Source organism: Struthio camelus, chromosome 19, assembly GCF_040807025.1.
Source record: "Struthio camelus isolate bStrCam1 chromosome 19, bStrCam1.hap1, whole genome shotgun sequence".
NCBI lineage: Eukaryota > Metazoa > Chordata > Aves > Struthioniformes > Struthionidae > Struthio > Struthio camelus.
Window position 1 is genome coordinate 966,891 of NC_090960.1, and position 22,018 is coordinate 988,908.

General features: G+C 44.0%; 1 protein-coding gene across 10 annotated transcripts in view; it reads right to left on the reverse strand.

Annotated features, from left to right (window-relative positions):
* Positions 1-247: 247 nt before the first annotated feature.
* The window catches only part of TBC1D16 (TBC1 domain family member 16), a 49,623-nt gene continuing 27,852 nt past the window's right edge, over positions 248-22,018 (reverse strand). For 7 of the 10 annotated variants that reach the window (XM_068913659.1, XM_068913654.1, XM_068913660.1 and 4 more), the window contains 9 exons: positions 11,268-11,465; positions 10,294-10,441; positions 9,039-9,206; positions 8,192-8,340; positions 7,240-7,374; positions 5,837-6,023; positions 4,479-4,658; positions 3,303-3,449; positions 248-2,523 (listed from right to left, as the gene is read on the reverse strand). In XM_068913659.1, the coding sequence (XP_068769760.1) occupies positions 2,278-2,523; positions 3,303-3,449; positions 4,479-4,658; positions 5,837-6,023; positions 7,240-7,374; positions 8,192-8,340; positions 9,039-9,206; positions 10,294-10,441; positions 11,268-11,465 (1,558 nt within the window). In that variant the 3' untranslated portion in view covers positions 248-2,277. The remainder of the gene's footprint in view (positions 2,524-3,302; positions 3,450-4,478; positions 4,659-5,836; positions 6,024-7,239; positions 7,375-8,191; positions 8,341-9,038; positions 9,207-10,293; positions 10,442-11,267; positions 11,466-22,018) is intronic. The other 3 variants (XM_068913661.1, XM_068913663.1, XM_068913662.1) reach the window with 1 other exon arrangement.

A 22,018-nucleotide genomic window follows, 5' to 3' on the forward strand; every position in this document is an offset into this window, starting at 1 on the left:
TGGAGCTTGCACCTACGGGAATACGTTGCGTGTTTCCAGGCATCCCTCGGCTGAAATCCTGGGCCTGCTGCTCTGCCCAGTGCAGCCTGGGGAGAGCAACACAGACCCAACACCCAACAAGTCTCTTTTTCGTATGGCTGCAAGAGAACCATCTCAGGCTGTGGGGCGGTGTCCAGCCAAGCCCAGTTCTGTACCTCGACTATAAGGTACAGCGCCCAGCCTGTACAGCAACGTACCACTCAAAAGCCTCACATAAACTTTTATTATTCACTGAAATGTTATAAATCTCAAAGAACTCCTTGCTTCACAGCAAAGCAGCCACCAGCCTCTAGACGAGGTGCCACCTCATACAATCCCAGCACACAACTGCAGTCTTATAGCCTAGGTAACTCTCACAGCTGGGCTATTTCGGAGGGGCGCAGTACGGTGATAGGTTTCACAGTTGTTCTCATCAAGGAGAAGGTTTTCATCCTTCAAATTACAGGGAGAGACTTCACACAAGTCAGGAGCCAAACTGTCCTTCTACCACATAAGAGCGCCGCTCAGTGGCATGGTGCCTGCAGAAGGTCAAGTCTTCTTCCCCTTACAGAAGCAGCATGAGTTTGGTACCTGGTGGTTTCATATAAGACATCCCAATTACCAGCCCCACTTCCCAATGGGCGCACAGCATACATGCTCCAGGGCTGCAGCTGCAAACGAGCTAAGGATAAGACCTTGCAGCAAGGCCTTTAGAGAAATCTGCTTGTCAGATGGAGGTACCTGCTGCAGCACTGAGTATGAGGATATAGGTTTTTCCACACATGCTACTAATAAAGCAAACATGCCTAACAGACAAAGCTGAAAAGTTAGCACGGACCTCCCACCTTGCCAGACCAAGACACAGTTATATAAAAGAAGTGGTGTGGTTCATGGGAGAGGGAGCAACACAACAGTAAAAAGACACCAAGACTTCATATGCCATGCAGAAGGAAGTAGAAAAGGCAGTGCAGTTCACTTTCACCTTGTCTCCTTTTTCATTCTTACAAGGGAGCTATTCTCCAGGCTCTATTTGGCACAAACTTTGGCTCAGGACACACCTTTGGATGCCACTGAATTTGGTTAGGACATTCCATATTTGGCAACACAGCTGTGCTCAAGGTCTCAGCTCTTCTTCCAGCTGGCATATGCTATAGAAGATAACAGGAGAAACTTGCTGTCCTCTCAAAAATGCTGCAAAGGAAACTGTTATCAAAGATAGAGCTCAGGAAAAATGACTTCAACAAATGAAGTTTCGTCTCCATCTCGGGAAAGGTAAGAGGGCACATCACTGGTACCAGTTGAAGCACCTAAAGAACAGAGTGTAGAAGCTACAGCCTACGGTGAAGACAGATAAGGACAGAAAATAACCAGTAGTTGACGACAGACAAGGCAAACACATTGGGAAACATACTGGAAACAACAGACTTCTATAAACAAGTGTCTGAAGTCTGCAGTTGGCAGCATAAAGAAGCAGCTTTGCTGCAATATAACGGAGAAGTAAACTTTGAAACACGTCTATGAAATACCCTGAATACAGAAAAGCAGTACTTGAAGACTCGCGGCTGCACACTTTCTGTACAAATGGGAAAAAAATCATGCCAGCAAGTATACTGTATAAAAAGAGGCGAGAGACAGACCTTTATGTGACCAGTTCTACCTCGCCAACAAATGACATACCCTCCCTGTAATCCCAATAGTCTGCAATTTTATTTTTGGCAGATAAAATCAAAATGATCATCAAGGCTTTAGAGAAAAGCCACTATGCTGCGTGTTTTGGTAGAAGCAGAGAGCGTGTGTGTGCGGTATGCTCTGGATGAAAGGACATCACAGAGAGAGGTCTTGCCACAACTCTGCTCTCTCCACTTGACCCACAAATGCTGCCAGTTGTCCTTGGCTCTCTTTAGCCTTCTCATTTCTCATCAGTAAGTAACAGTTTTGGTTGCTAACAAGTGCAATCCAAGAGGCAGAATAACAGGTTCTTGTTAAGATCTAGAAATGCTTCATATTTCTAAAAAAATCAAATCCAAAAATGTGCAAACACTGTTCCTGCTTTGATACATTTCACTCAGGTTCCACTACCTAGTGGAATGGAATTTGCTTCCCCCTGTAAAGTGATTTCATTCCTCTTCCATTCTCCACCTTTCAGTCTTCTCAGGAGTCTTGACAAGCTATCCCTCCATTTTTGTCTTTAACATTTTTCTCCTATGCACATCCTTCCTGCCCTTCCTTCTGCTGCTGCTACGCCCTGTTCCTTTGCAGCTATTTTCGGAAAGTAAAGACGTCTCGTGTTTTCAAGCCTCTCTTGCCTTCGCTTCCTGGTTTAGGAGAAGACACTTCCGCCAGTCCCCCATATGGGCAGCTCTCAGACTCCAGGTGATGGCCAGAGCACTCTACAGCGGGGATGAAGCCACTGTCCCACATTCCTGTCCCACACAGCTTGCACAGGTCATGCAGGCTGCAAGGGATGCGGGGTAACAGGTGGAACTGATAGAGCAGACTCCTTGCCTAGAAGGGAGAGAGAGACAAAGTCGTTTAATTATCACCAGAGGACAAACATGAGGAGCAGGGGTAGCCAGATGTCCTCCTGCCCTGTACTCCTGTTTAGCTCCATTAGAAGAGTCAAAACTTCAGCAGAGGAGCATCCTTCCTGAACCCAGAATTGAAGGTTAAAGTGGAGACACTGACAGCAGGTGAATTCAGAGACGGTTGTTTATAGCACTGAATTCCTGCAACTCAACATCACAGTACTTTTATTAGCCAGAGAGCTGTAGCAGCCCAGGCAGTGCATCCCTGCTGCTTGCCAATGTGTTTCAGGCTGCTAGGTGGAGGGGGAGCTCCGCTGCACGGCTCTGCTGCACGCTCGCTCGGCCCTCAGCGTCTCTGAGCAAGCTGCCACTAAGAGGAGCGCGTAGGAGAGGCAGCGCTGTCAGCAGGAACAGGCCAGGGGAACTGCTGCAGGCTTCACATCACATGGCCTGCAGTCACTCCCAGACGGAGATGGATTGGGGACCATGATGTTTGGATGAAAAGCTCTGTTTGCCGTTTCCCTTAAGTACGTGCAAGTTCTGTTACCATACTGTTACCTTCTAAGTACTCTACAACTGTCTCTTCTTTCTGCAGAACTGGTTCCAGTCAAATTCCAGCACCCCACTCTTCCAGGCTCCAGACCAGTGGGGATCCCACTGGCCAGGGGGGAAGATTTAGCATCAGTCCCTTACTTTCTTGAGGGTCTTACTCATCTTTTGGACCAGAGACTTGGCCCTCATCAGCACGCAGGCATTTACCTTCCTGAGTACAAGTTCTCCATTCATGTGCATAGCCAGGTTGCCGAAATGCAGCAGCATCTGGTCAGTGGCCAGCTGTTGTTCAATGACATCATCTCCATAAATTACCACTATGGCCACACAGATAAAGAGGTGGAAATAGTCAGTCTGCAATGAGAAAAAAGGGGCTGGATTACAGCAGGTGGACGCAGAGCTCTGACTTAACCTCCCTACCCACCACACAAATGTCCTTAGCAGAGATTTTGCTTTAAGTGAGTAGTATCTCTTTCCAGTTTTGCCTAGTCGCATTCAGAAAGTGAGTTACTGGTGAATTCTGAATCACAGCTGAGTCAAAGTCTGTTGCCTTTAAAGCACGGGAGCAAGATTTGGACCACAGGTTTCAAAGCTGACTAGTGATTCTGGGAAGACATTTTCCAGCTGTTTAAGAGAAGTCTGAACTTCGGAAGTGAATGCTCAGCACTTTCTGAAGAGCCTTTTTTTGAAGGCCAGACCCCCCCCGGTAGGAGAAATAGGCTTCCATCCTCCTGTTCCATAGATAAACCTCTTTGACAGTTACACACCTGCTGTAACACTTCCAGTCATGAATATGCTTACTCCAAACCTCCCCTAGACATCTTGCAGGGACGATTCTGCAGGAAAATGCCCACAAGTAATGACAGCTGCTGAACAAGACTTTTCAGGTGTCACTGCTGCTGTACTCACTAAAGTAGGAGAGAAAGGACTCCTTTCACAGGCGGAATACACTCCTTGTCACCCAGCCCTATTGCTACCCTTGCAGGAGACCAGAAAGCCAGGTTCTGCAAATGCTTACAATACTTGGGGAGTTTGGTACTCAGGCAAACAAAGTGTTTTACACGAAGCAGGGACCTTTTGAGCTGATCAGTCTATGAGCTCCAGAATTCTGTAATGAGGCAACTCAAGGTGCAATTTGTATCAATTTTAGTTTCTTTCAAGGTTAGCTGCAGCAAATCAAACCAGAACACCGCTGACACTAAACCATGCTGTCACAGTCTTGGCTAAGAAAGTATTATGGGAGAGAAAATACCTACAGTCAAACTTATTCCAGATACTTTGCTACTAACAGCCTTTAAGGAAATCCTGCAACACCTGCCGAGTTGGTGAGGATTCAGCAAAGGACACACTGTTGCCCAGCATGCCCATCTCCAGCTGGCTAACCTGATAGTGAGCCCAGCATGCTTCCCACATGCGCAAAGCCTCAGCATCTGGAAATTCACGTTTAAAACAGAGGAGGATCCAACGGTGACAGAAAAGCATCTGCAGGCCATCCTCTCCCAAGGAAGAAAGGTGCTGGTAGAAGCGTGGGTGCATGAGCCGTAGCAGCTCTCGCAGGTACATCTGGAAAAGATGCTCTCAGCTGAACCACTGCCTTGTGCACAAGGACTCGCGCCACTATGACCCACCACATTCTCCATCCCAGGGAGCCCCTCGCACGGCATGCCCACTGTGGGCTCCAGCACAACGGGCCACAGGTCTCTTCTCTCACAAAAAGCTCCCGCCTTACATTTTGGCCTACTCACAGCCTGTTCAACACCACACAACCAGGAGCCCACTTGGATCTATCATTAATAGACAGAGCTCACTGGCCACTGCGGCTGTTTCACAAGGAAGGAGGGAGAGTGAAAAGCAAATCCCCTAACAGCTACGTTGTGAAAAGACAGAAGAGAGGAGATTCAGGCTGAGGAAGGCAGCATTGAGCTAATGCCTTAAAAATTAAACAAACAAACAAAAAAGGACATAGCTATTTACGGCAAAATTTAATTTCACTAGATGCTGAGCAATACGGAAGTGATTTTGGGAAGTCTGACTATAAAGGTATGCTTCAGTGCATAAATCTGTACATTAACAAATTGCACTTCATCAGCAACATCCCATAAGGTTTCCACCACAGATTTACTTTAAATTGGTGGCATCATGGTCAGGACAGGATTGTTCGTGTTTAGAACAGATTTCCGAGGATCTTAACCCAAAAAGAACGGACATTAATGTTGCAACCTGAAATGTTCCTATTTTTAAACAAGATCATGTTATTTTAACTCTGTCAGAGATACAAGACTTTTCATTTGAACATCATAAAAAAATTCTATTAAAAATGTTAAGACCTTCAAAAAGCCCACAAAAAAAGAGTGCTGCAGCTCAATCACCTCCTCTGCCCCATTCACATTAAATGCCCCAGCATCAGGAAAAGAAACCAATCAATGAGTCTTCATTGTCCGAGAGAAGTGCAAAGAATAAGCAAGCAGTATCCTAAATACATCTGATTATAAAAGATTCCTTGCATCAGTATCCTTCAGCATAGCCAAGGTAACTTTAATCTGACAACTTATTGGCTATAACCGCCCCAGTCACCTAGGATTCATTTTATCCATCAGGTATTTTGTGACTTTGGGATGTGATTCTGTATGCCGGAACCCACAGCAACAGCCTAGGTAACTGCTTCATGGCGTTCTTCTAATTTGACAAGGGAGAGGAGAAGTTAAAGACATGACGAAACTGAGCTCTGCGCTCAGCCTCACCAGCTGTTTCTCCATATCCTCATCCCGGGGTGAGCTGATGAAGATCGTATTCTGCATCAATCCCACAAAGCACCAGAAAGTATCCGACTCATCTAGAACCTCCGCCAGGATTGGGGCAACCAGGTCAGACATCCCTTGGGAGTATCCAATTGTTGGGTTAAATACTGCATAGTTCAGCAAGATCCTCCTAGAGAAGACATTCAAGCGGAGAGGTGAGATGCAGAGAGGGCAAATCACAGCTGAGCTCAGTACCCTTTCCATTCTACCCCCTACTCCCACCACACAGGCTGGGTTAGACAAAGTGCAGAAGAGTAACAGATCACTCTTGCCATCTAAAAGATTAACGTGCAATTACAACCACAGAGACGTGGGATTTACGCCACAGAGGTATGAGATCTTTTGAGCACCTGCAGAGCATGTTGCATCCCACAGAACTGCTTTCCCTAACCCTATCTAGAAGCATAATAGAGACCCACTAACAGTATACAGAACTGCAGTCTTCCATATTCTGGCAGTACAGCCAAAGCACAGAGCTAGGATTATGACATTTTGCATCAGTCCACAGACGTTCCTGGATGAATGACAAGAATTCTGAATAGCGTACAGCAGTCTAAGACAATGGAGTTGAGCAGAACTCCTTAGGCTCCTGTTTTCCAAATTGTGGGCCAGCCCACTGGGAGCAGTGCAGTAGGAACAAGTAACACAGTTCATCTCAGCTATGAAGGCACACCATCCTATTTTAAGGTGCTTTCAAGCAGATGGGTAATCCCTACTGCAAACATCAGTCTAGAGAGATAAACTCCAGGAGAAGATTTTACATACACGGACAAAATATAGAAATAAAATAAGAATTCATAAACACTAAGGTGACAGAAGATAGAAAGACCCAGGAAAAAGGAGAGATGATGCCTACCCATCAAATCCTGAGGCTCCAAGCCACATTGTTAGACAAAATCCAACTATTTCCTAGGCATATTCCAGTGTCCCAGTGCAGCATTTACAAGGCCACACACTCACGAAGCAAACTCTGCAACGCTGGTCCTCCACCCTATCAGAGAGAACCACAGACCCAAGCAAGTGTCCATGGCCCCGCTACAGCACCCCTTACTCTACTACAGCTGCAGGAGGCTCACACTTCTTATATGCTTACACATACAGGGAAGCTAGGTGATAAGAGCAAGGTTGTTATATCGAGAAGTAAACAGTTAAAGAAGCAGTGAAAGCACTGGGGAAGAAGTGCCCGTTTCTGCATCAGTTGGTACCAGCCACCACATGCATGGTGTTCTGCAGCATTCCTAAGGCAGGGGCCTAAGCACCACACTCCCAGGGTCAGAGGGGCTTTCTGAGTTTTCTGTTCATTCAGTATGACTCTTTGTTTGGGAGACTAGAATTAGACACGTCACCTCATAGTTTCCACATTTGGATTGCCCTCCCCACGAAAGAACTGGTTGCTGCGGTCAGTCCTCACAACATCTTTATCTACTGTGAACTGTACATTACGCCAGAAATCCTTGTGTTCATCTGGAGTCATTGAAAGTCTGGAAATAGAGCAGCAACAGGAGTACATTGACACAATGTGAATATGATTGCCACAGAGAACAAAAAAACCTTATTTCAGCTTTGGATTTGAGAGAGAAACTAATCTTTCTGCACAGAGATTTCTCATCACCAGAACACCAGACAAACAGGTCTGTCTAGAACAGCAGATTTTCTATCCAAATGGATTACTAGAAGGAACCTCCTGGGTTATAAGTGGGATGATGTGATGTGTTTCCTGTGATAAATTGGTCAGGCTCCACTTCCGGAGCATCCAGACCCTCTGCTCTCCACTGGTTCTTGTGGGTGGCTCTCCAGAAGTCACCACTCAGTGTTTAGAATGTCTCCTAACTAATAATAATAATATCTTTCTTCAGCTTAATTCTACCCACAATTAGTTTAAAACTCATAGTTCTGCAGCAATAATTTCCTTGAATTAGATCACCCTTCTTCTTCTGTATTTTTACATCCAAATATATTTACAAAGATATATTAGATCCCCTTTTCACCTTCAGTGTGCTAAACCAAACATGTTAAGCTGCTAGTCTTGCCTGTGAGGCAAGCTTTCCTACGCAGCACAGGCAAGCCTGTTTCAAGAACTCAAATAACATAACAATTGAGTTATACGGTATTAGCTCCAGATCCTCAAAAAGTCAGCTATGTCTGATAACACCTCCTTTTACCCATCCCTCTCACGTCCATACTCTGTCAACTTCTCCTGAAGAGAAGGAGGCAGAGACTCTGGAGTTCAGTAGTGGTATTAATGTCACCTCAGGCCTAAGGAGAGATGAGCAACAAAGGATGAAGCTGGTCTGTTACCTTTTCTCCTGGATCTCAAAGTATTCTTTCCTCTTCTGTATCCTCAGTGCCTCCCTCTCTTCAGAGGTGGACTCATAGCTGTAGTAGTGCAGCAAAAAGGGCCACACCTCCCCACGGATGGAAATATCAATCCCACCAAAGAAAATGGCCTGGAAGAAGGAGCAAAAGTTATGACTGGTACAGATTTAACATTCCCAAACACAGCAACAAGAAACTGCCTGCTACTATGCTTTGGTGGCTTTGCAGTTCTTTCCTGACAAGTGACGCCTTGATTCAAGCTCCTGCAATTTGCACATGTTTAGAGGGAAAGTGCTGGCCTTCTATTCCCAGACGAGACACAAATCGGGCTCATTTCAATGTCAATAACCCCCCCTGGAGAGGCTCTATGATTAACGTGTCGTTCTCATGTCACGGCTTAATCCCCAATTCTTGGAGACACTGCATTTCACTGCAAACTTCTCTCTCAGGACTTGGACCCAATGCTCCCCCGCAATCCCTGAATTGTTTCCATACAGTAATCTCAGTTTTCCCTTCTTTGATTTGTTCATACTGCATTTTGCAAACCTATCTAGCACTAGGCACTTTGGTCTACTACTTCCAAGGGGCAGCAGAAGCAGGACACCTCACTCTTCCCAGTCAGAAAGGTGTTGTTCCATTATTCTGTCTGTAGCAGACTCATCTGCAGTCCCAGCAAGACCTCCAGCCAAGCACTATAAGCAAGTCTTTATACTCTCAAACACCCAGTGCCTGCCCCAGCATGAAAGCAAACGATTCCAACTTCCACCTGGGGACTTGCACTCTATGGCAAGAGAGAACAGATCGACACAGCAGCAGCTACCCCTCTCACCTTCTGCAGCTTGTACTCTTCTTCCACCTGTCCAGATTCATTCAGGTGATTGAGCCAGGCAGACACATCGAGACGCTTATACGTGTTCTCCTCTGGATGGGTCTCTGAGGATGGCAGCTTGGGACGACGGATAGAGAACTGCATACACGTCTTTTCATCCGTAAGCTGCTGAATGGAGGAAAAGAAAAAACAAAACAAAACAAAAAAACTGGAGGCAGGAGCCAGAGATAGCAGTAGAGCTTGAAACCAGCAGTTTTCAGAGCAGGAAAACCTTTTTGCATGGTTCTCTTAGGATTAAGCACCAAGGCACAGTACTTGGGAAGGGATTTTTTTTTTTTTTTTGGAATTATAACCATTGCAATGGCAAGAGTGATTAGAATAATTAAAAATCTGAGTACACACAAAACAGCTTCATCTTACAAAAAGAAAAAAAAATTATTTCCATTCCTCCCCCCGTCTTATCCCTGACCTAAAACTGAATTAATGCTGCTTACAGCAAAACTTCACCCTGCCAGGAATGCCTGCAATAAATTACATATGATTGGCCATATACAAAGGGATTGCTGTTAGGCAAGCAGGGAACTGCACTGCCAGGCTCTCTAAGGGCACTCATGATCCCAGTGCAAGACTGCAGCTGACATTTAATTTAAAAATCAAAGGTTGTTCAATGCAAAAAGTGAGCCCATGCGACCATAATAAGAAAAGCAGCAGGGGGCTCTGTGGGAAGGATGGAAATTTAAAAATCACTGTTTCTAATAAGCACATACAGTATCTTAAACAGATAATTAAAGAGCTCTTATCACATTTGTATGTAGATTGAACAAAATATGGCAAGATACCTTGTCAAAACACTTTCAAATGCAGTGTGCTATGCTTCACAAAATGGATGAAAGACTCTGACAGAATTTCAGACCTAGCACCGTAGACTTCCCCACCACCTTACATGCCTAAAGCTGACCTGTCTGGTTACCACATCCAGCAAAATAACTACCTAGGCAAGTTTTCTGGACTATCTTCCCCCATATTCCACAAGGAGAACAGGAACAGATGAGGACAAGCAAGTACAACAGAGATCTCGCATCTGACTTGCAGCTGTATCCTAAACAACATCCAGTATGTTGCAGCTTTCTGCCTGACTTGGTGACATGAACTCCTAACTTTATTTCTCCAACACACTGCCCTAGCTAAAAGCTAAGTGTGACACATGTACTGAAAAAAAAAAACTGTCTTCACCTTATGAATCTTGCTCAGGTACCTGGTCTTTGAGATGGGTCTCTGTGCAGTACTTCCATTGCTGAAACACCTCAGACAGTTTATCCAGGCCACCATGGTGAAAATGGAAGATCTTGTATTGACTCTCCCTGCTTGCAATAACCAGTTGTCCACAGGTGCATGCTTCATCACTGCAGGACACATCAAGGGGGGAGATCAACCCAAATTTATTGCCCAGGATAACCAGGGGCACAGCAGGAAGGGGGTACATTAGATGAGGAAGGAAAGCAAATTATAAAGAAGTATAGCACTAAGTTATCCCTTAAAACAGGGAGTGGAGATAATTTTACAGCTCAGGACATGGCCATAACGACCACAGAATCCTTCTGTTTCCCCTCAAGAAGCTTCACTCATGCCTGGTAACAGCACTCCTTTCCCCTTCCATGATGTGAAGGAATTCAATTTTGGCTTCCCTGGAGAACAAAAGGAGCAAGAAATCTATCCCAGAAAGAGTGACACAGTACACAAAGTCAGCTCCTAGGGACGTGTGGACCTGGTTGCACACAGCATTCTCTAAAGAAGTAGGGAGTAAGAGTAAAAAGTGAGAGTAAAAAGTGTTTTTAATATCCTTTTTAATAAATTGAAAGTTAACTTAAGAGGTTAAGAGTAGTTAAGACCCTAGAGAAGCCCAGTGAGGGGCAGGCAACAGAGAGGTTTTCCACACCCCCAGGAGATTTTAACTATTTTTTGCAAGACAGCTAAGACCAATATCAGCACCTTCTCCTTACTAGGTAAAAAGTTCTTTTAGATCCCAGAATTGTAATTCAGAGGCTCTCCTTGAGGAGGTTCACACTTGCATTTCTGGAGATAACCATCAGGGAACGATGTCCTAACAGAATTGCGGAAGCCATCTGTCTCCACAGAGCCCCGTTCACACTGATTCAGGGTATGCACAAGTATCACTGCAATAAACATCAGAAAACTCTAGAGTCTGAACAAAAATAATCGATATCTTACCTAAAGAAAAGGCGAAGGGACCTCATTTGTCCCAGGTCCACTCTAAAGACACCGCAGATCTGCTCTAGGGCAAATACTTTCTGCTGTTCATCCCATCTGCTGTTCTGTGTTTGCCCGTTACTGTCCTGGAACTGGGCACTGGTGTCAAGGCTGGAAGCAGAGCTGGTCGAGCAGGTCATGCGATTATCACACATGTCCCTGCAGACAAGAGCGCAGAGGAAAGAAACCCAGCAAGACATTAGCCAAAGACTGAGGTTATCTGCAGCAACTGCACATGCTGGAAGTCAAAAATCCTTTGACAGAGCTCCAAGATCAGAATTCAGTGCAGTTTTAAAGGAGACAATAACAAAGAGACCAAACTAGAGATTAAAATATTTTTATTTAAATCAGCTCCCTACTTTCTCAACAAACTATCCGATTTTTGGTCTGTTCTTAAAATGTGAACAGAACTGGGGAGAGTGAAAACCATCCCTCAAAATATAGACTTTCGAGAAGGCAAAATTTAGAAAAGCCAGATATTTCCAAGTTAGCCCGTGCAAATGGGAACAGCACAGACCCCTCTGAGGACGGGCCTGACCCCTGCTCCTCGGCCGAAGCGCAACATGCAGTTTGGCGCGCCAGTATAGCAGGCACTTGTCTGCCCTCCCAGCCCATGCCACAGAGCCCTAAGCTGCAGGATTCCTTCAAGCCATTATGCCTTTGAGATTGATGACCCCTTTGGATGGAAAAAACAAGGCCTTTCAAAACACATGACTGCAGTAGCACAGATGCTTGATAGGCTACTTCAGCAGCTCCAGTAGCACTTAGTGAATAACTTCCAAAGGAAAAGACTTCTTGCCCTACAGCTCAAGCAACCTCTTCAGCATGCAGCTCAGCTGCTCAGGGCCTGGCCGGGGACACGATGAGTGAACACATTCAAATGGCAGTATTGACTAGGGATCTCATTTGGCAAATTCTCTCTGTAACCAGAAAGATCCAAAGATATTTCCTCTGAACTTGAGTTTCTCATTATTCCTCTGCAAGTGGGTCTGACAAGCCTAGATCCATGTGTGTAAACTTCAGACAAATGGTTTCTGCTTGCAAACTTGAAACTTTGGAGAGTTAAGGAGTGGGAAACTATACATGAGCTCTTGAACCCACCACCAAGTAGAGAAAGTGAACCCAACTGTTTTCCAATAAGGTAGGAGCTCACTGTGCCCCAGATATTCATCTCTAAGAGTAACTGAGTTTAGATTAGAAAACCCATATGCCTGCAACCAGCCTTGATCCCAAAAGGAAAATATCACTGCTCTGAGAATTAAGTGAATCTGAAACTGTGACCCCTTGATTCTTAAAAAGGCCAATACATGTGAACAATCTTAGCGCAAGCTCTGAATGGGTTCCGCTGTGAAATCAGGGTTTGCAAAACAAGGCAAGTAGCAGGTATAAAGACAGCCCCCTGCAATGCCACTTTATGCAATGTTTTCTAATCCGCTTATCTAACAATGTAGGCACTGAACGCTGAAAATCACACACTCAGCATGCATCTGCAGCACACCACATCAGTATGCTTTCCGAGCCTGGCTACAGCGCCTCTTCAACAGGGACGAGCCTTATTCGCAGCATCTACCAATGGTTCAGGTCATTGCATTCCAATGGACAGGTCTCCGGACATCCCAGTTAGCCGCGGGTTAAATTTTTAACTGAGCGCCTGTGAGCAGCCTAGTTCAAATCTATGACTCAAAACCTTAGTGCCCACACGCATGGGAAATAAATCCCCAAACCCCCTTCTCCAGTTCTGCAGCATTATGTAGATGAGACGAAGTCTGTTATCCATTCTACTAAAAGAGCAGGCTTCGCTACTCTGCTCAAGAAGTTCTGCTGCTCCATTTTTTCTGAAAGAAAGCATCAAAGCAAAAATTACATTCAAGCCATTCTGAGGTTGTGGTCTCAGAACTGACACGGCCATATCACCACGTGAGCAGGAATCACGTCTTCAACGACAGAGGCAATTTCATTCAAAGAACGATAGCAGTTTTTCTAGGTTAGACACCGGGACGCTTCCAGTCTTACAAGCGCAGCTGTATATCATCACCTACACTTTGTGAACTTCTCTACAAAAATAGTACTGGGCTTTGTGAAAAATCAAGTGTTATTTTCTGATAAAGCTGCAAAGCGTAACACTTGCCTAAAACACTTGTTATCTTATGTTAAGGCCAAAAGTAATAGGAGTCCTGGTACAAGACACTTGTGCGGGACTGCCTGCAATCGGCAGCTGGTATTTATGAAGCAACACTTAGTAACAGCCACAGCTGGTTACACAGGATTTTCCTGGAAGAGATGACTCAAACCAGCTTAAAGACTAAGCAGAGTCAACCAATTTTCTAAAACTCTTGCAAAGACAAACTGGTCAATAAGACAAGAAGATGGAAAACCGGTTCACTGTGGGGATTATTGTCACACAGCTCCATTGTCACAGAGGCAAACGTGCCATTGTTCAAGTTCATCACATCAAAAGATCAGTGGTAAACGCGTGACTGCCAAGAAACGATATTTGCTATCAGTACTGGGCATACTTGCTTTGATATAGAGGAATAGTGGACCTCCTAACCACAGAATGATATTGACAGCCGCGCTTACTTATATCATATAACCAAAATCTGCTGCAGATACACAAATAGCTGCCATAAACTTAGACACTGGAGAACCTAGTCACAAAGGGACCGCAACACCATATTTTCTGGAACCGTTTCTTCAAGACAAATGTTTCCAGTTCACATTTAGCCACTAGTTACAAGCTTGTACATGCATCCAACATACACGGAAGCAATCTGACGCAAAACGTGCCAGTGGATTTACCCCTTCTGGACAGCAAAAAGCTAGCAAGTTCAAGCACGGAGCCTTGGAGAGCGCGAGTCAGGGAAATTCCAGTGTTTTTATTCATGTAGAATATGAAGTCTGAAAGAGATCTGTACACAGCATCTCCTTCACAGAGGTCTATAAATGCAGAGAGAATATCACTTTATATATTTTGCATGTTCAGTCACTGTGGTAATCAAGAAAAAAAACTCACCATGTTTAAAATTACTTTTTCCTGTATATATTTGTTGACAAAAACACTTGAAATTTCTCTAAATTGTTGGATTACTTTTTAAAATAATTATAATCTTCAGATCATTCTGTACTTAAGTAGTGACACATAGGAAGCATGATCAATGTTAATTTTGTGTGTTTTGGGGATTTCTCTAACTATGTACACAAAAGACACAGAAGGAAGGAATTCTTCAATTTATTATTTATCAAAGTCAGATTATTACATCTGCTAGAAGAGGGACTTATATCAAAGCATCCTGCAAGAGAAAAGAAATCAAGAACTATAAGAAAAATTGCTGGAGGAACATTCCAGAGAAACTTTAGCTTGTGGGATCCAGGGAAAATAGAGTGCCCACCAGTATGCAACACTTTCCAGCAAAAAGAGAACCCCACTGTAATATCCATGGGAACAAAAGGAGTAAGGGAAAAAAAATTAAGGGATATTAGCAAAACCTGAGGCAGGAAACCCACGGACGTATTCATGATTCCACTTAAGCCTCTTCTCCTTACTTAAGTCTCATTACTCTTTTGTCTCAAAATGCATCTCATTCTTGCTAGTGAGCAAGGTCAGTTGGTGATGCATTTTCTCCATTCAGCAATTAATTATAGCAATCAACGATATCTACATTCCATGAAGTTTTGTAGCCCCCTCAGAAAGAAAATACTTATATAAGGCAACTCCCCCCCCTCCTCCCACAATACCACAAATTTCTCATACTCCAAATCTGAGAACTTCAGCCACACACTACAAGTGATACTTTCCTTGTGTGGTAATACTGCACATACTTAGTGACTTACTGTTCAGTCAAAGCATTTGGACATCTACCGCATAAAGAGATATAAAACCTGGTTATTATTTGTGTTATAGAACCAGGGCAGAGACCTGCACCCGTTACTTGGGAAGACTTTTTCAGCAACAAAGATCCAACAACTGGTTTAATAACATGATGTGACAAATGTAATTACAAGAGGAAAAGGGGCTGAAGATTACAGCAATGATGTGGCAGTTACCTAAGCTGTCAGTGTGCACCACCTGATACAGTCTCTTGCAAGAGCCAGACCCTCATCAGTTGGCTCTCCATCACCGCTGCGCTAAAGCATGCCTTCTGTAATAACAGCTTTCCTCATAGCCCAGTCGATTCCTGCATGATGGCTTGTGAAGCATCGTTTACAGACAAAAAGTATCATCATAATGTATGAGCATCCATGTAATGGGAATTACATGCCCCTTTTCCTCCCCGAGGGTTAGCATTTCTCTATTTCTCCACTCTTCCCCACAGGCACTGACCTTCCAGGTTCCTCTTCTTTCCAGTAAGGTGAAAGAGCTCATGGCAGCATCAGCTGCCTAAAATGCCTATAACAGCTGCAAATAAACAATCTATCAATAAAAGTTCAAAGCTATCCTGAAACGCCTAAAAATTGAGTATAGTAACTGTCTGGACAAAGGGAAGTGCCATCAGATAGCTGGAACCCAAACCTATCGTTCTTATAAAAATGTTTCCTTTACAAGATACACATACAACGAACTGTGAAACGCGCTGATTTCAGTTACGTATGAAAGAAGTGCAAAAGAAAACAGATTAGTAATTTGAGATGAAATATTTTATCAAAATATTTCTGCCTGTTCCAGATAATGCTGCAGAGAAGGACTAGAAGGACACACAAAGAATGGCTGGCATTTCCAGAAAAGCGTGACCACACAGAGCTACGAGCTGATAGTGAAATGCTGCAGTCGCACAAGCTACTCGCATCTGATTAGCACAGAAGAGTAACTAGGTTAAGAATTGTGCTAAATTCACCCTTTGGCTGAAAATATCTGGAATTTGAATTTCCTTTGCCTCAAAGAACCCATGCAGAATCAATTTACGCTGACCTCTGTGAAGAGGAAAAAAAGGGATTTAGACGCTCTCTCAATTTGGATGAAAGGCTAACCAGAATTTCCTGAATGTCAAAACATGCTCATGTGGAAGTATATCTATACATCTGCAAACACACGTGGAAACAAATCCAGCAACTCTTCCTGTTTAAAAAGGGAACCCATGAAAAACTGCATAGGACGTTACAGTACAAAGTACATGAATGTCAACATGGACTTTCCGAAAGCCCGTTCCACAGGCTTTCCATTGATCTGTTTGCTTTCAAAACATAAATTTCCCCACGTTGAACTGCACTAAATGCTATTTAGTAGCTAATTAACTTTCTGTGCTGAAAACCTCCTGTAATTGCACTTCTTTCACCTTTTTTAGCCTGTGTCCTCAAGGGAACTGAAGCTGTCCTACGGCATTTGTTCTGCTCATTTCTATCTTACAGGCACAAGTTCCTTCCTGACAACAGACTGCCAATCACAGCTGCAGAGGTCACTGGAGACCAAATTAGGAGCACTCTGCTACTGACAAACTTGCTTTGCTTAGCTTGCCGTAAAGGGAAAATAAAAGGTTATGAAAAATAATTTTATCCTTTCATGCTCAACACCAGGAAGATATAAGAGCACTTCTGAAAGTCAACGTATTACTGTTAGTTATTCTTCTTCTTGTTAGTATCATTAACAACATGCAGAGCAGAAGCTGTTTATATCTCAGCAGCATTGGACTCTGTCCCTCCTCCCCACAGGAAAAGAACTAGAAAAGGTTTGTGGTTACCAATTGTATAAATGTCGGTCACCTAATCGGCACACGCTGCGGGGAGAGCAGCAACTTTCACATTCGTCCTACTGACCTTGGACTGTAGCAGTAAGTTCACGGTCACGGACAGGGCTCGGTATTAACATCAACTCTGTGAACACAAGCCTGACAAATAACACATTTTAACACGTTGAAACGAGGGACTCGAGGAAACCCGATTATGCAGCTTTGCCTTTTGATAGGCATAATTGGTTTGTCCTTGAGAAATAAAGATCAAGACAATTTGTTGTGTTTTATGAGGATACCGCAGTCTGCTTTTACAGTACCCTAATTTTGTCTTTTTAGAACACACAGAATCACCTAGCTCAGATGTGCGGCTGTAACACGCAGAGCTTATTTACGGCACTGGTTTATCATCCCAAATCTGTTTGAATAAAAGCAAATCTGTGAGGCCGAGCAATCTGCCCTGCAGGACGACCCACCTCTGCGGCGGTGCTGGGGTGCTCCTTTCCTGTCCCAGCGCAACAGGGGAGAAGCACAGTTGAGTGAGAAGCCTCACTACACTGGAGGCTTTGTTGCCTCCTAATTCATTCCTCGAAGTCCTTGTGGCCTGAAGGGAAGCAGAGTGATTTTAGCCAGCAATAGGGGGCATTATAAAAACAGCCACGCTCACCTCCAAAGGGTCCCCCCTAACTGCTATAAATTAAACTAAAAGGAAAGCAAAATAAACTAAGAATTCTTGAGTTAATTATTTTGAATGTAAATGGGAAAGAAAAAAAATCAGATGTTTGTAGTGAATTAATGTGTGCTTTAATATCTTTTATCCAATCAAAGTCTGGAATGTACTATACATACACATTCACTTAAAAGACAAGTAATCTTTTTTTAACAGATTAGACTTCCAGACAGGTGTAGACTACTTAGGTAAAACTCAGGCAAGGTTTTACTCTATGAGTTTTTGTTATAGTTAGGTAGCAAGGGCAGAATTAGCAGTTTGATGCTTATAAATAAAATACATGTAGCTCCTGAGACGCCAAACACAACAAATCATTTAGAGCTGCGCATATGCTGTTCAGTGATGCAAATGTTACTCTCGTTTTAAGGAAGGAAAATATTTCAAAAGCTGAATGGCAGATTTTTACAATCCATACAGAGAAGGGGCACCTCATGCCTAGGCTTTAGCTCATTAATAAATCAATCGAAATGCAACACTTAAAAAAATTCCTTAGATGGAAAAAGTGATTTCTCAGCAAAGCCCAAAAAAGAATGTTTGCTTTTCAGCCCATTCCAGACTACAGAAGGGGACCTTTCTTAACAGTGTTTATTTTATTTTAAAAATCAATGGATTATTTTGCTTTTTTCTTTCAGTTCTATCCATGCAAAAATAAAATTCTACACTAATTATGCTAATTACAATCAAGCCTTCAAAACCCCGGTCCCTTGAAAGCCCTGAAGATTACCTTTGTTCTTATATTCTTGGCTCCAAGCAATGAATTGGGAATTTCAGGGGGACTTTTTACTGACTGACAAAGTTAACCAACTCCCTGGACTCTACGCTGCTGCTGACCCAGTATTAGCACAGCCAACACCACCCAGAGAGAATTTCACTGTTTCCACAATACAATGAGGATTTCCCAAGGGGAGAGCTTTCTTCAAGTAGCAGAAAAGGGAGAGGAAAAAGGAGAGCTGACTAAAAGCATGTTTCAGAGTTATTGTAAATGCTTAATGCTGTTATAATTGCAAGGACTGAGCCAAGAAGACAGAGACTATGCAGATTTATTTGCATATACTGCTGTTGTACTTTTAGAGGGGACATGCTCTTTTATTTTGATCCAGTTAAAGCAATTCTTCCCTCACAAAGCTATGGATACCCGCCAGCATAATTTTTCTCCAGTCTCAATTAGGGTTTCTGGGTGTTACGATAATATAAATAAGTAACAGAAATAATGTAAGAATATCCTGGGAAAAGGCACTTGATTGCAAAGCCTCCTAGAGAAAACGGTCACTGTTGTCTTTTGCTCTGCTCCTGCCTATCAGATTTATCTGCCCTTGCAGCTAAACCACAGTCTTCCAAGACCTAAAATCCCATGTGCACTAATGCCTATTTGGGAAGAGGAAAAATCCATGCTTCCTCAGAAATTTCTTTTTTCCCCCTCTCTCTCTCTAGGACAAACACATGGTGTAAAGTATTTTTCTATTAAAAATTTGGTTTCATTATAATTATAGAAAATAGGGATTCTATTACAGTGTTACCATCCCTTAGTTTGATTGCACTTAGGCTGTCACCCAGACATACAAGTTTGTACTTATATCGTCAATCAAAATGTTTTCTAAAACAGCTTTACTAAACCAGTAGAGGAGCCGTGGGGAGATGGGCTCTAAGTTTTCTCAACTAAAACAGTAAATTATTAATCACACCACTGACACTCTATAAAGTATTTCTTAGAAATGGACCCTATTAATAGACTGGCGTCAAAAAGAAAATAAAATAAAAAAAACCCCAAACCCCATCTCTCTCTGAATCTGTTCAGATACCCCCCAGGAATCCAACAACTCTTTTGATCCTGGGAAAAGGTTATTTTGCCTAAGAGGCTGGCACAGAGCAGGAACAGAAAAGCTTCCTAATTTATTCTCACTTCTAGAATACGCCAAACATGCGGAGAAAGCACTTGTAACATGGAGACTATGGGTGGCCTTTAGAAGACAGACATTATGAATTAACATTTCAGATGCACTGCGGAGAGAATAATTAGCGGCCAAACAGGGAAAAAGCTATTGTCCGCGCAGCGCTCCTCAGCCTAATTGGCAGTTTCTCCGCCGGGCAGGAGAGCGGGCACGGGGCACCCGGGGGCGCCCGGCCGCGGAGCGCGCAGCGCGGCGCAGCGCAGCCCAGCGCGGCCGCGGCGCTGAGCGGCGCCCGCCCCCTGGCGGCCGCGGCGCGGCCCCGCGCGCAGCCGGCCCCGCTGCCCGCGCTGCCCCCGCGGCGGCGGCCGGCGGAGCGCCTCGCCGGCGGGCACGGGGCCTCTTCCCCGCGCGCCAAACGGCACCGCCCGAAGCCTTTGGGAGGCGATGCCAAACACGCCGATCCTGCCCCTCCGCTGCTCCCCTCGCAAGGCTGTTTGCCTGGTCACGGGACCTCTTTCTGAGGAGTCACCTGCTCTCACTGGGTACTCCTCAATTAAAATCCCAAATAAGGGGATGCTTCAGCATCCCTCTAGCTGTAATTCCTGATCCCAAGTTAGCTGTCACTATTTTCTTCCACAGAAAACTGGCAGCAAACCAAAGGAGGAGAAAAACAAACCTGCTGTAATTAATGTTCTTGCTGTTCAAATATTTATATAAAACAAGATAGATCCTTATGCCTCTGCAATCTCTTGGATCTGTCCAACCTCCTCGGTTTTGCTGCCTGTAGCAACTTTAATTGATTAACAACTTCAATTGATTATACAGCAAGCAAACAGCAACAGCTAAGACAAGTTCCTCTTCCCAGTACCTGGCTCAGTACAGAACACCAGAAAGTAGCTCCTTATATGAAGTTTACTACCTTGCCCTATAACTCAAGGAAAAAGTACCATCCTTTTAACAGAGAAGAATTTGGGGATATTTTTGCTAGGCATTACTTGGGTAAAAATGGAATTAGGTGCTTCATTATTTTACATCATGAATTACACTAATTCGGACAAGGTCCTCAGAAATTAAAGCCTGAACCAGAGAAGCATGGCGCTACACGCACTCATCCCCAAGGCTGGAACGCTAGACAGCGAGATAGCACGATGCAAGATGCTGCAAGAAGTTACAGGAGGGTTTGAATCCAATGACCGATTCCCTTGGTTCTGAGAAAATAATCACTCCTGTTACAACAGCAATGAATTCCCAACCTCTTGATGACTCCAGAGCTCCTGCTAGTTCACACTAATTTCAGCTCATTTCCCCAGTAATTTTGCCTCCTGTTTATTCTGCAGAGGTCTGAACAGCAATAAGCCTTTCAGGTGAGCTGCCAAAACAACATGATGCAACACCGTACACTCTGTTACCACTCGCTCCTGCAGCTGCTGCCACCCTCCGTAACTCTGCACCTCCGCTCCCTCGTGAGAAGGTAATTTATTGATTAGCTCCCTAGGAAGAGGCTTAACAACAGGATGCGCAACAAATCTGTAGAAATTGCATCACGCGAGACTCCAGAGTTTCTTCTTGTGTTGTGTGCTTTATCTAGACTGTCTAGAAAAGCTGTTGCATGAATTCATGTCAGTTTAGGAGCGTGAGAACTGTACTATAGTTTAGCTCTCCCATTATAAAAATGCTTCATTATTTTTATTATTGACTGCTAAAATTATCACCTTCTTATGAAAGATGTTTGCTTCAGGGGCAGATCTATTGATACCAGTGACCACATTAATCACATTGCTATTTATTTTTGCTTGCCCTTTAAAGCACGTGTCGTGGGAACACGAGCTGGAGTATATTCCAGCGCATGCATCATCTGCGGGATTGTTTGCAGAGCCCCGACCGCAGGCCAGATGTTGCCCTGAGTTCCACTTGTACAACTCCACCACAGCGGCTTCTCAGTTCAAATTGTGACTGTACTAGCCAACATCCCAACCTCAAATCAGTGAAGGAGCTGATGCCAGCATGCGTTCTCTTCAGCATTTTCGTACGGTCTAGTCAGGTAACAGCAGTTGCAGTTTAGTACTAAAGTAAAGCCTTTAGCAGCTCTACTATCCATTGTTAGAGAAAACTCCTGTTAGCCAGGGATCACTGGGGCAGGGCACGCACACACGCGCACACACACAAATCCTACTTACAGAGCACTAAGTGCTTCAGCAACCCATTGGTATAGATCTGATGTCATGGTCAGTTAAAATAACTTTAGAAGCAGTGGTTGAAAGACATTATATTGATGTCAAACACTATTGGGTCTCCAGCATGTAGCAAAATGCTATTAGTTTCACTTTACTGATGGGGAAAATGGAAGCTGAGTAATTTAGCAAGGCCACAACACACCAAAGCTGGGTACAGAATACAGTTGTCCTGAATTAGTGCTCTTCAACCCACAAGGCA